At 43.5% G+C, this 13512-nt stretch overlaps 1 protein-coding gene across 2 annotated transcripts in view; it reads left to right on the top strand.

Moving 5' to 3' along the window:
- CARMIL1 (capping protein regulator and myosin 1 linker 1) overlaps positions 1-13512 on the top strand; it is a 310903-nt gene that overhangs the window by 242567 nt on the left and 54824 nt on the right. For both annotated transcript variants that reach the window (XM_047858089.1, XM_047858088.1), the window contains exons 28-29: positions 1157-1244; positions 4396-4545. In XM_047858089.1, coding sequence (XP_047714045.1) covers positions 1157-1244; positions 4396-4545 — 238 coding nt within the window. The remainder of the gene's footprint in view (positions 1-1156; positions 1245-4395; positions 4546-13512) is intronic.

Genomic DNA, 13512 nt, shown 5'->3' with positions numbered 1-13512 from the left:
CGGAACTCATGAGTCGATGTGGGAGTGTGGGTATGTATCTCTTTAGCACATTCACCTTGAAATGTATTGTGCATTTACGTACATTTGTGCGTATGTGCATTTAGGTAGGACTAGTCAGACTGAAGACACAGTAATGGAGTTTGAATTCTTGGGAATACCACATAGGTAAAATTCTGACTAAAATACCAGCTGTCCGACTGACAGCTTGGTGGCCGATTTATTAGTGAAAACTCTAAAATTAACTAGCGTGTTACTTTCTGTTGTCTGGACTCCTGCGTAAGGTCAGGCAAGAGACGCTAAAACTGAACATTATGGTAACTTCTGTTCATCAAAGGCAAGAGAACAGTGAGTTTATAATAGTTTGAAGGCAAAAGCAGTTCAATGTGGTACCATTTGGTTGGCAAAAAGTTTTTTTTCAAGGTGGGGGAAATGCGTATTAAAGTAATAACAAAATTAAGGCAGAAACAGAGAGGGAGGCAAACCATAAGAGACTCTTCAATACAGAGAACAAACTGAGGGTTGCTGGAGGGGGGCGGGGATGGGCTAACGGCGGGATGGGCATTGAGGGGGGCACCTGTTGGGATGAGCACTGGGTATTATATGTAAGTGAGGAATCCCCAGGTTCTACTCCTGAGACCAATACTACACCGGACGTTAATTGATGTGAATTTAAATAAAATAAATAAAGTAAAATAAAATAAAATAAAATAAAATAAAATAAAATCAAGATCTCAAAGAGGAAAAAAATAAATAAGTAAAGTAATAACCAGAGTTCAACAATCAGACTTTCTTAATTTACTCCAGCCCGGATTTGTTTGCATTTATGTCAATGGATGAATTGTTCCTTGCCACATGGCACATGGTTCCCATTAAGTTCGTCTTGATCCAGATGTTTTCCATTTCTCCCACTAAATCTTGAGTTTTGAAATTACAGAGGCAGGTTGAAAGTGGTAAAGAAAGCCTGTTACCTGTGTGTTTATGGCAGTGTTTAAGGCTTATTTTTGGGAATCCTTGGCCCCGTTCACACCTCCTTACATCCTGTTTCCAAAGACGGAAACAGAATCACAGTTGACCTTACCAACAGAGCGTCGGGGTGGGTGGTGTTTTCCCCTCGCACAGATGAAAATGCTACCGTGTGCTTTTGATGTCCACACAGTGAAGTGAAGTTGACAGTGGCCTCCTTCCTGTCTGATCGGATTGTGGACGAGATTCTGGATGCGCTCTCACACTGCCATCATAAACTGGTGAGTGCCATGGACATCTTGAGTGGGACTTCCGTTGTCGTCTGCCATGATGCAGGGCAGGCTCCAGTTTGGGGATATGGCTTCCTTTCTACGTTTTACTCCTTCACAGCCCTGTGGGCCAAGACCCTACCTTTGCTCCTACGTTTCTTCCAGAGATTCTAGAGCATGCTAGAATTTCTCCAGAAGGCATGGCAGGGAGAGAAGCAGAAGTGATGGTATCCAGAAATTTTGTCATCCGCCTATAATGCAGGTCAAGGGTTTTGTTAGGAAATAATGCGGAGACTGGGATCTAAAGATATTTTAGATTATTTCATCTTTGTGTGCTTATTTTGTTGGTCTCTGATACGATAATTTGAGAATGGAATATTCTTGAAGACATGAGGCTAGGGAAATGAAATGTTTGGAGACCAAAGAAAGGCAAGGGTGAAATGGACACATTCTAGGGATTGATAGCCGCTGAGCGTCCAGCCAGGCCTCTTGGATATAACTGAGGTAAAGAAATCAATTTTCTTTATCTAGAGACTGGTTTACCAAGGTAGAAGACTTTACTTCCAATATCAATGCGTATAAAAAATATATCAGCACCTTCAGGTGTTGTGAACTTCAGGAAGTCCTCTGAGGCACAGATGAAGGTTTTGTTACTGTTATATCTTGTGTCTCAAACACAATAGCGACGTGATGCGGTGCGGATCTCTGAAGTGAGTTCTGACATTTCCCCAGTGAAGCGTTTCAGGTTAACTGTGCAGGCTGGAGATACCCAGTCTTAGGGCATTGAATTGTTGGTGACGCCAGAGAACGCCACAGGAACGGCAACGGTAACCGCTTCTTCTCCGCCAGGCAGACGATGTGAATATTTTGAAAAACTCATTTCAGAAAAAGGCATAAGGCTGTCCTCTAAAAATGAAAGGTAGAGCAGACATCTCCAGCGGTGATATGGACTAGAGCTGGCCCACCAACCAATGGGCACCAGTCCCTGACGAGGTTCAACCACGAGGAAACATGGAGAAACTTCTAGAGCAATTTGAAATGGCCATAATACGCAAACATGTTATTTTTCCAGTGTGTTATTGTTTTTTAATTTTCTTTTAATGTTTATTTATTTTTGAGAGAGAGAGACAACACGAGTGGAGGGGGTACAGAGAGAGAGGGAGACACAGAGTCTGAAGCAGGCTCCAGGCTCCGAGCTGTCAGCACAGAGCCCGACGCGGGGCTCGAACTCACGAGCCATGAGATCGTGACCTGAGTTGAAGTCAGACGCTTAACTGAACCACCCAGATGCCCCACTGTTTTATTTTTATCGTTTTTTTATCAGTAAACTGGTCTGTGGCAAATTGGAAATACAAGAAACTGGTTCATCACCACAGAGGATTTAGGAAGCACTAGTTTCTTTTTTTTTTTTTTTTTAATTTTATTTTTGCGACAGAGAGAGACAGAGCATGAATGGGGGAGGGGCAGAGAGAGAGGGAGACACAGAATCGGAAACAGGCTCCAGGCTCTGAGCCATCAGCCCAGAGCCTGACGCGGGGCTCGATCTCACGGACCGCGAGATCGCGACCTGGCTGAAGTCGGACGCTTAACCGACTGCGCCACCCAGGCGCCCCAGGAAGCACTAGTTTCTAGTTTATGGCACAGTCATTGTTTAGAGCCCCCAAACCAGACTTTTTCTTTCTTTCTTTCTTTCTTTTTTTAACTTTATTTATTTTGAGAGAGAGAAAGAGAGTGTGCATGCAGTAGGAATGGGCAGAAAAAGAGGGAGAGGGACAGAGAGAATCCCAAGTAGGCTCTCTCAGCACAGAGCCCACCACGGGGCCCGACCCCACAAACAGTGAGATCGTGACCTGAGCCCAAATCAAGAGGCGGTCACTTAACCAGCTGAGCCACCCAGACACCCCAAGACTTTTTCTTTCTTAAATAAGCAAAAGCAAAAAAAAAAAATCTATGGAGCGTCCTTTACAGAAACAGTTTATAACCCACGGCTGCAGGGACGGTCTCAAAATGCCCACTTGACATTGTGTCAACATGACCGTATGCGAGCACCCACACGGAAAGGTGGAATTTTTCAAATTTTTTTTTTTAATTTGTCTTTCTTTGAAGCATTTACTTGGAAAATATTGACATTTTCTTTTTACAGTTTTAAAAAGAATTGTGTGGGTGTTCTTTTGTATTGAGCTGTATTTTAATACTCTGCTAATTTAGATTATAAGAAGAGAGCGTAACTGCTGTGTGAAAGAAATAGTATCTAAAAGATGAAATTTTGTTTTCAAAGGCATTCCAAGTACTTAATACTTTCTCCATTTGAAGTTGAGAGTATACCCAGAGCTTCTGTAGTATTGTCAACTGGTCCTCAACGTTTCAAAAAAAAATTTTTTTTTTTATGTTTATTTATCTTTGAGAGAGAAAGAGCTCGAGCAGGGGAGGGGCAGAGAGAGAGGGAGACACAGAATTCGAAGCAGGCTGCAGGCTCTGAGCTGTCCGCATAGAGCCCGACGCGGGGCTCGAACCCACGAACCGTGAGATCCTGACCTGAGCGGAAGTTGGATGCTTAACCGGCTGAGCCACCCAGGCGCCCCGTGGTTCTCGTCATTTCAAAAGAATTGAATCAAAGTTGCTGGTGATGAACCAGCTCAACCCTAGAGTTCATTAATTTCAGCCCAGTTTATTCTGCCTCTTACCATTAGATTTTTTAGGGTTACTTAAAGCATAACATGGGAAATTAGTCAATCCTATCCGATATGGTATTCATTACGTGAAAAAAGCCAGCAGCAATTAGTTTTGTTAGCAATTTCCTTCCGCTCAGCCTTTAAAAATAGTGAAGGTTGGAATCATTTTATTTCCCTTCATTAGATACTTTTAAAACACTGACTAGAGCAAGAAATTATTTCAGAGGAAATTTGAGATAAAATTTATAAAAAGGACACGCCTTTTTTTCTTCTCGACTACATATTCTCATTTATTAAGGCAGGTTTGGTATTTCTTGCCTCAAACCGTTCACCCTCCGAAGAAAGACAGTAAGAGGTAAGTTATTCAGGTGTGAGCGGATTAAGCACAGTCACTGCGCCGCCTTGTGGAAGGTATCTTCCAGAATTCGGCTCACCTGCTCTCCCCTTGCCTCTGTGCTTTTTCCTCTTTGGACCCGTCTTGACTCTCTGAGGCTGAGCATTTCAGCAGACGGGGCAGGACCCTTCCCCAGCCGGAGTCCTCAGAGATTGAGCTGGCCGAGGAGAAGCCAGCCAAACGCTCCGTCCTCACGGCGGAGGAGCTCGCAGAGATGGATCATTTGGAAGATCTGGACGCTTGTATGGTAAGACGCACCCTTGGGTGATCCCGTCACCCCATCACCACTGGGCTCTCGCCGCCGATCTGATGGTCGGAAAAATCTCACCTTTGCAAACCAGACCAAACAAAACTCCCTCCCAGAAGCCATCCTTTCGGAAACTTGTTGCTCACGGAGACTGTTAATGAGGTCAGTAAGGCTGAAGCTTCAGGCCCCGCTGAGGCCCTGCACCTTACTTTGGATTTGTAATTCTGTAAAACTTCTATTCTATTCTATTCTATTCTATTCTATTCTATTCTATTCTATTCTATTCTGTCGTTTTCGGTTCTGTTCTATTCTGTTCTGTTGTTTTCTGTTCTGTTCTATTCTGTTCTATTCTGTTCTGTTCTGTTCTATTCTATTCTGTTTTATTCTGTTCTGCTCTATTCTATTCTGTTCTGTTCTATTATATTCTGTTCTCTTCTGTTCTATTCTGCTCTGCTCTATTCTGCTCTGTTCTATTCTGCTCTGTTCTATTCTGTTCTGTTCTATTCTGTTCTGTTCTGTTCTATTCTGTTCTGTTCTATTATATTCTGTTCTCTTCTGTTCTATTCTGTTCTGCTCTATTCTGCTCTGTTCTATTCTGTTCTGTTCTATTCTGTTCTATTCTGTTCTGTTCTATTCTGCTCTGTTCTATTCTGTTCTGTTCTATTCTGCTCTGTTCTATTCTGTTCTGTTCTGTTCTATTCTGTTCTATTCTATTCTATTTTATTCTGTTCTATTCTGTTCTATTCTGTTCTGTTCTCTTCTCTTCTCTTCTCTTCTATTCTATTCTGTTTTATATTCGAGTATAGTTAACATGCAGTGCAATACTAGTTTCAGGAGTAGAATTTGGTGATTTAGCACTTACATATGTAACACCTGCTGCTCATCACAGCAAGTGCCCTCCTTAATCCCCATCCCCTGTGTCACCCATCCCCTACCCACCTCCCCACTGGTCACCATTAGTTTGTTCTCTGTAGTTAAGAGTCTGTTTCTTGGTTTGTGTGTGTGTCTTTCTCTCTCTCTCTTTTTTCCCTTTGCTTGTATTTTGTTTCTTAAAACTTTCCTTAAAGAGTACGGCATCCGTACCCCTTTCAAGAAAAAGTTGTAGAAGTCTCAGTGAGCATAAATCTTGTATCTGTCCCTCTAGCCACAGTGGAAAAATTCCCAAGTTACTTAGGAGAAGTTGACTATTTAACTTTGGAAGCTCATCTGTGACAGGAAAACATTTTTAAATAAATGCCATGAAAAAAAGGGGGGAGGACTGTTTCCAAAACAAAATAGTAGGATGATAGTTCTTTCTTGGTCCTAGACTTTTTTTCTCTCTGTTGCTTCTTCCTGTTTTTAATGTGCATAATTTGGGGGGTATACTCTTAAATTTGCACTTCCTATTTAGTTTATATTCTGTTTAATTCCGTTGAGCCCATGTGCTTTAGAAGGTGGATTGTGCACACGGTGTATACGTAGCCGTAGGTCTTTATTCCTTCTTCACTGCCAGAACTTCATGTGTGGTGTCCGTCTGGCCACATAACCAGAGTGTTCAGCCTGTTGATATTGTTTTTTCCTCTGAGGACAGTTTTACTTAAGTTTCTATGTCATTATTTTAAAATGTGTATTATTAGTACAGTTGCTTCCTACTTTAGCATAAAAACAGTTGTATGTGCCTCTGTATTCAATATTTTTATGTTTCACTAAAATAATTTATTTTGTAGGAATTCCTTGTAATCTGAGAGAATGCTCCTGGGAGTACCCGGGCTACCTCTTTGCCCAAATATTTCTGCATCAGCTAATAATTCTAGTAATTTTTTGTATTCAGCGATTGTCAGGAATGATAGTTGTTTCTAACTTCTAAAACCAAGGATCTGACATGGCCGCTATTATTTTTCTAGCCCAGGGGAAAATATAATGCTTTAAGTAGTTCCTTATTTATAGACCATTGTTATCTATTAAAGCCGATGAGTAAAATAGTTGAGTATCCTCCAGGTGAAACCCTATCGTGTACAGGAAGGCTAGCAAAGAAAGCCTAAAATAGAATCCAGATTCCAAATAGCATTCTCGTATAACTAAAGATGACAAATAATTTGCTATGTAAGTGTTTGTAAGTGTATTTGGTCTGTGTCGAGGGCATTATCGGGTTTTTAAAAAGTTGCTTGGCTAGTATATTGTAAAATGTATCTCTAGTAAGTATTTTTTATTTTGTTTGCATAGGCAATGGAAGTTAACATTGGGTAATTATTCCAGAAAGCTCTTAGGCTAACCCTAAAAGAAAATAACTTTGTAATAGGAAATAGATTTGAATTCAAAATTCAAAATTATCTCTACATATCACATTTCCTGCCAGAATTATTTGGTCCTGTCTGGGTTGGGAAGGAGTAAAGAAAACATGAGCTAGTAAGATATATTTGGTTGCACTGATAAGTGGTTCAGGATGAAGGTGTGTTGGCTAAGAAAGACGGGCTTAGCTACTGTTTCATTGTATAAACTTTGTTTTTGTTTGATTGATTTGGTTTTGTCATGGGAAAGAAAGAAAAAGGGGGTTTGGGTCTCCTTAAATAAAGGGGGTGGGATAAGAGTAGAGGAGAAGAATCTTTCTTTCAATTTATTTTTTATTGAGATGTAATTGACATGTAACACTGTTTTAGTGTTATTCACTTACTTAGTTTTAAAGTAACTCTGCACCCGATGTGAGGCTCGAACTCACAACCCCTGAGATCAAGGGTCGCGTGCTGTACTGAGACTGCCAGGCGCCCCGACATTGTTTTACTTTTGAGGGTGTACAACATGATGATTGAACACATGTATATGTTGTAAAATTGTGGCCACAAGAAGTTCAGTTAACTTCCATCACAATATTTATGAATTTTTGTAGCTTATTTATTTTTGAGAGAGACTGTGCGAGTGAGTGCCGGGGAGGGGCAGAGAGAGAGAGAGAGAGAGAGAGAGAGAGAGAGAGAGAATCCCAAGAAGGTTCCAAGCTGATAGCACAGAGCCTGACACAGGGCTTGATGTGGGGCTTGATGCAGGGCCCAATGCCATGACTGTGAGATCGTGACCTGAGCTGAAATCAAGAGTCAGTCGCTTACCTGTCTCAGCCCCCCAGGAGCCCCTGTGGTTGTACATTTTTTGTTTCCTGTGATAACTGTTACCATGTACTCTTAGCAATTTTCAATGTGCAGTGGGTATTAACAGTACTTACAGTATATTATGGTATTATAGTGTATTAGGTATATTCCATTCCTAGGCTTGTTTATCTGATGACTAGAAGTTTGTACCTTTTTAAATTTTTTGGGTTTTTTTTTAATGTTTATTTAAAAAAAATTTTTTTTTAACGTTTATTTATTTTTGAGACACACAGGGAGAGAGAGCATGAACAGGGGAGGGTCAGAGAAAGAGGGAGACACAGAATCTGAAACAGGCTCCAGGCTCTGAGCTGTCAGCACAGAGCCCGACGCGAGGCCTGAACCCACAGACCGCAAGATCATGACCTGAGCCAAAGTCGGACGCTTAACCGACTGAGCCACTTAGGTGCCCCAGTATTTATTTATTTTTGAGGGAGACAGAGACAGAGCATGAGCAGGGGAGGGGAGAGAGAGAGGGAGACACAGAATCCAAAGCAGGCTCCAGATTCTGAGCCATCAGCACAGAGCCTGATGCGGGGCTCAAACCCGCAAGCCGAGAGATCGTGACCCAAGCCAAAGTCGGACGCTCAACCGACTGAGCCACGCAGGCGCCCCAAAGTTTATTTATTTTTGAGAGAGGCAGAGACAGCATGAGCAGGGGAGTGGCAGAAAGAGAGAGAGAGGGAGAGAGAGAATCTAAAGCAGGCTTCAGGCTCTGAGCCATCAGCACAGAGCCTGATGCGGGGCTCAAACCCACAAGCCGAGAGATCGTGACCTGAGCCGAAGTCGGATGCTCAACCGACTGAGCCACCCAGGAGCCCCACATACCCTTTTTTAAAGATGCAGATGCCGATTATATTTTAAAACAGACATGCAAGACCACCATCGGGACGAAAGGGCAAACCACACCGCAGGCGTACCCGGCACGGAGTGGCTTCTGTTTTACAAAAACCGTTCCTGTTGCCGTGACACACAGGAAGCAGGAGTAGGTGGAGGTCTCGCAGAACCTCGTCCGAGGATGACCCCAGTTGGAAGGGTGGTCTCCTCCTGGTTCCGACCGCCAGCGAGCATTGAGGGCCGTTGCTGACATGAGCCCCTGTTGAATCGTGGGACGGAGCCGGGCGTTCGGTGTTGAGCGTGTGACAGAAATGCAGGATGGAGCTTTCTATAAAAAAGGCAAATACGTGGGCAGAATTTTGTTAAGTCGTGAAGATGGCATTTTTTTTCCCTGCTCCGACTAATGCGTTTAATCATTGTTTTAACTGAGCTAATGACTTGTCAAGTAGCAGGAAACCCGGGCTGAGTTCACTGGTAGTTTAATGAGAGAGAACGTGTGTGTGTAGAAGGTGCGCATCACGTTTGTGCTGTAACAAGTGTCTCGAACGCACAGCCTCACCCTCGATTCGAAGCCACGGATGGCAGTACACGCTGCTCCTCTACCGCCGGGATCCCTCTCCCAAAGAAAATCAATTTTCTGAGCTTTTGGGCTCTTTACCCTGAGCCAGTGGCACAAATTCAGGGCTCGTTTACAAGCCAAAGGGGATTCGTTTCACCTTTGAAAATTACCTGCCATGCCACCTGTCGTAATCAGAGCGGCAAATCATTTTCTCACTGACGTCCATTTCCAAATATTCACCTTGTGGTCCTCATGTGGTGCCGTTTTAAAAGGTTTCAAGTATGTCTTTCCAAGGGAGAGAACTTTACTTGGTTTTGGTGTTCTTTTTTTTTTTTAATGTTTATTTTTTGAGAGAGACAGCATGCGAGCAGGGGAGGGGCAGAGAGAGGGGGAGACCCAGAATCCGAAGCGGGCTCCAGGCTCCGAGCCGTCAGCACAGAGCCCGAGGTGGGGCTCGAACTCACAAACCATGAGATCATGACCTGAGCTGAAGTCGGATGCTCAACCAACTGAGCTTCCCAGGCACCCAGGTTTTGGTTTTGTAAATGAGCCTGTGCCTGTGCCTTGGCAGCATTTCTGGCTTACACGATCCAGGAAGATAGGACATGGGGTTAACTGTGGTGTGGAAAGTTCCCAGAAGCACGAGTGCATCCATGTCTGCCTACAGCCTTTCCCACGTGGGATCGTCAGCCCCTGGCGGGTGGAATCTGTGCCACACGCAGAGCTGGAGGGCTGTGCTGTCGAGTGGCACTTTACTGTCGCCTAAAATGTCTGTTGATAGCCCAGCACCCGGGGACACTTTCCCTAGGACATTCCAAAGTGACTTGGACGACTCACCCACCTTCTACTTAGAGATTCTGCTTCCAGATTCAGGATCCTGGCATATTTTGGCCTGTGATGCTCGTGACATCTGCTAAATCTATTTTTGAACATTTCTTTAACAAACTTAGTCGAAAATCTGGGCATCTCTTTTTGTCAACCCCCATCTCCAGATATCTTATCATCCTGTTTTCTTCCATTTCTCCCTGGTCCAGGAGTCAGTTCCATTTCGGTGCTTACGTCTCTTTAAAGAATCTATAGTCATAATCCCACTAGGGAAGGTTTAGCACCATAAATTAGAGGTAGAAATTTATATTAGTTGAGGGATTGCCTTTTTGGAGATGGAAACGATAATGTAAATGATTGATTTCTTAATCTTACTCTTTGACTAAGTGAGGGTTGAAATAAGGGTGAGTGAATGGATTGAGAGGCCCCTTGGCTGCTGGGGGAATGCCTGAGACCTGCTAATCAGCCTTAACTTAGCAGTTGTTGAAGGAAAAGGCAGTTTTCTTTAAATAAAAGGGCAGAGTTAGAAAACCGTGTTCAGTCAAATAATCATCTTTTTTTTCTTTTAGCTAGAAAGAAAGTAATAAGTGATCTCGTTCAAGTCATGGGTGTCATGGGGGATGGGGAGGGCCCGGGTGGGACAAGAAATACTAGAATAACCTGCTGACTTTTTCCAGCCGGTGTCCACTCTCATAGCCCCAGGGATCTGATGTTTCTTTACTTCAGACAAAATCAGATGGCTTAAAAAGTCATCGTCTTCATTTATTTAACACTCAGGTGTATGTAGTACTTAAAATGTGCTAGGTGCTATTATTCTAAGCTCTCTGTGAATAGTAACTAGTTTGGTCCTCACAGCAAGCTGTGAATGATAAATATCATGAATATCTTGTGTTTAACAAGTGGGGAAACTGAGGCATGGAAGAGTTAAGTACCTTGTCCAAGTTACCTGAGGCCACCCAAAGGCAGATTTGGGTATCATAGTCTGCGTGTTTAACCAGTCTACTAGAATCAGTATATGGATGTCATATACGGTGTATGTCTTATATCCAAAATCAAATCCTAAGTGAGATTGCTTGATGTAAAATATCTGCTTACTAATTCCAGATTAAATTAGTATGTGAACAGAAACAAACACAAATGAAAGACGTGTGCTGTATGACCATAATGTAAGCCTACAGTTTTTCTTTTAAATTTTTTTAATGTTTATTTTTGAGAGAGAGAGAGAGAGAGAGAGAGAGAGAATGGGAGGGACAGAGAGAGAGAGAGGGAGACACAGAATCCGAAGCAGGCTCCAGGCTCCAAGCTGTCAGCACAGAGCCCAGAGCGGGGCTCGAAGTCACGAGCTGTGAGATCATGACCTGAGCCGAAGTCGGACGCTTCACCGACTGAGCCACCCAGGTGCCCGTCTTTTAAATTTTTTTTAATGTTTATTTATTTTTGAGAGACAGCAAGCAGGGGAGGGGCAGAGAGAGAGGGAGACACAGAGTCGGAAGCAGGCTCCAGGCTCCGAGCTGTCAGCACAGAGCCCGACGCGGGGCTCGAACTCACGAATCGAGAGATCATGGCCTGAGCCCAAGCCAGACGCTTAAGCGACTGAGCCACCCAGGCACCCTGTACAGTTTTTAACCATTAATGAAAACAGCTTTGTCAAGAGGCACCTGGGTGGCTCAGTCGGTTAAGCGTCCGACTTCAGCTCAGGCCATGATCTCTCGGTTCGTGAGTTTGAGCCCCGCGTCGGGCTCTGTGCCGACAGCTCGGAGCCTGGAGCCTGCTTCCGACTCTGTGTCTCCCTCTCTCTCTGCCCCTCCCCAGCTTGCTCTCTGTCTCTCTGTGCCTCTCAAAAATAAATAAACGTTAAAAGAAAAAGCTGATACACTCAATTGTTGGAAATGACTCTGCCCGCTTTGGACTTACCTGGAATATCCCTTGCCTTTCCATGCTTTATTTTGTTGGTGACAGTGATTAATTAGCTTTCCTAGATGCACACAGCTTCCATCCCTATGCACACAGCTTCCATGTCATGCTGAAATGTGTATTTAGCCTCTTTATTGTCCGTAGACCATCTGTTTTTTCCCTGCAATCAGGTGCTCCTAGGAAATCCCTATTCCCAGCTGTCTCTTTCAATTTCACTTTGTCTTCGGCCTTTGGGATATTGAAGGATGTGGTTCGCATTCTATTGATCAGTTATTTCTCAAGATCTGTCCCTGTCTATAGTCTGCTACCTTTATAAAAACCGCGGAAGCTCAGGGTTCACGATAGTGTGCCAAGTGGGTAGAGAGCCAGTGTCTGCTCCTTGGCGTAACTCGCTCACTAATTGTATATAATTCTTTCAATTATTCTAATGAGCGTCATACCAGTTTTAAATCAAAAGATACTCATGCAGGGGAGCAGTTCATCTCCTGACTGCTATTTCCTAGGAAAAGAGTTTTAAAAGGCTTGAATTATTATGGAGTACATCTTGTGAATCCTTTTTTTCAATGACAAAATACATTATCTTCCCTTAACAAATTCAGCCTTGAATTCTAACATATGATTTTTAAGCTTTTAAATACGGATTAAAATGTAGCGAAGATCCATTTGTCTTGGTCAAAATACTACTTTTTATTTTTTTATTTTTTTATTTATTTAAAAAAAAAATTTTTTTTTTCAACGTTTATTTATTTTTGGGACAGAGAGAGACAGAGCATGAACGGGGGAGGGGCAGAGAGAGAGGGAGACACAGAATCGGAAACAGGCTCCAGGCTCTGAGCCGTCAGCCCAGAGCCCGACGCGGGGCTCGAACTCCCGGACCGAGAGATCATGACCTGGCTGAAGTCGGACGCTTAACCGACTGCGCCACCCAGGCGCCCCAAAATACTACTTTTTAAAAGCAGATCACCTCACCGTCAAGTACCAGCAGTTATTAGTTGGAAGTCATCTCTTACTGCCAAGGGCAGGTTACCGAGTCCCTATCTCATTTAAATTAGTTGCGCTCATGTTAAGTATGTGCAGGAAGTTGTTCAAGTGCTAGTTGTCAGTTTCCTCTTATAATTTTATGTATTCTGTAATGTCATTTTCTTAATGGTATCGCTTTGGAAAATGGAGATTTAACCTTTTAATCACTAGAATGCAACCTACGAAAACCTCTTGATTTCCAAATCGTGGCTTGCAAAACTAAGTACAGTCTGCATAGCTCAGCCAGAATGGGTGTTGAAGGTTCCTCAGAGTGTCTAGTAATTTTTGTGGTAGGCCTTTGTGGAAATGCCAGAGGCGCCCCGCAAATCCCCAGAGAGGTCACTGCTCCCTGGGGATCCACGGGGATTTCTTAATCTTTTCATTTTTAACTGGTAGGAATACTGTTTGCAGAGGCCATATTCCGGGAAGCTTCCTAGAGATCTGCCCCATACACCTTTTCAAGAAAGCCCAACACACAACACCGACCACCCTCAGGAACCCCCAAGAGACAAAGGAGACCCCGTGGGAAATCCCTGTGACACCCCTCCTGTCTACGGCCATTCCTGGGACGACGAGGACCCCCTACTTCTCCGTGTAGCTAACAGAAAAGCCCCACAGCTCCCAGGATGAACCGAACTCCTGGGGGAAAAAATGGGGAGGACTTAATGAATCCCCCCCATAAAACGGCTTAGAACGTTA

The sequence above is a fragment of the Prionailurus viverrinus genome, chromosome B2 (assembly GCF_022837055.1).
Source record: "Prionailurus viverrinus isolate Anna chromosome B2, UM_Priviv_1.0, whole genome shotgun sequence".
Lineage (NCBI taxonomy): Eukaryota > Metazoa > Chordata > Mammalia > Carnivora > Felidae > Prionailurus > Prionailurus viverrinus.
The sequence above is the reverse complement of the archived record's forward strand: the minus strand, read 5'-3'. Positions and strand labels throughout refer to the sequence as shown.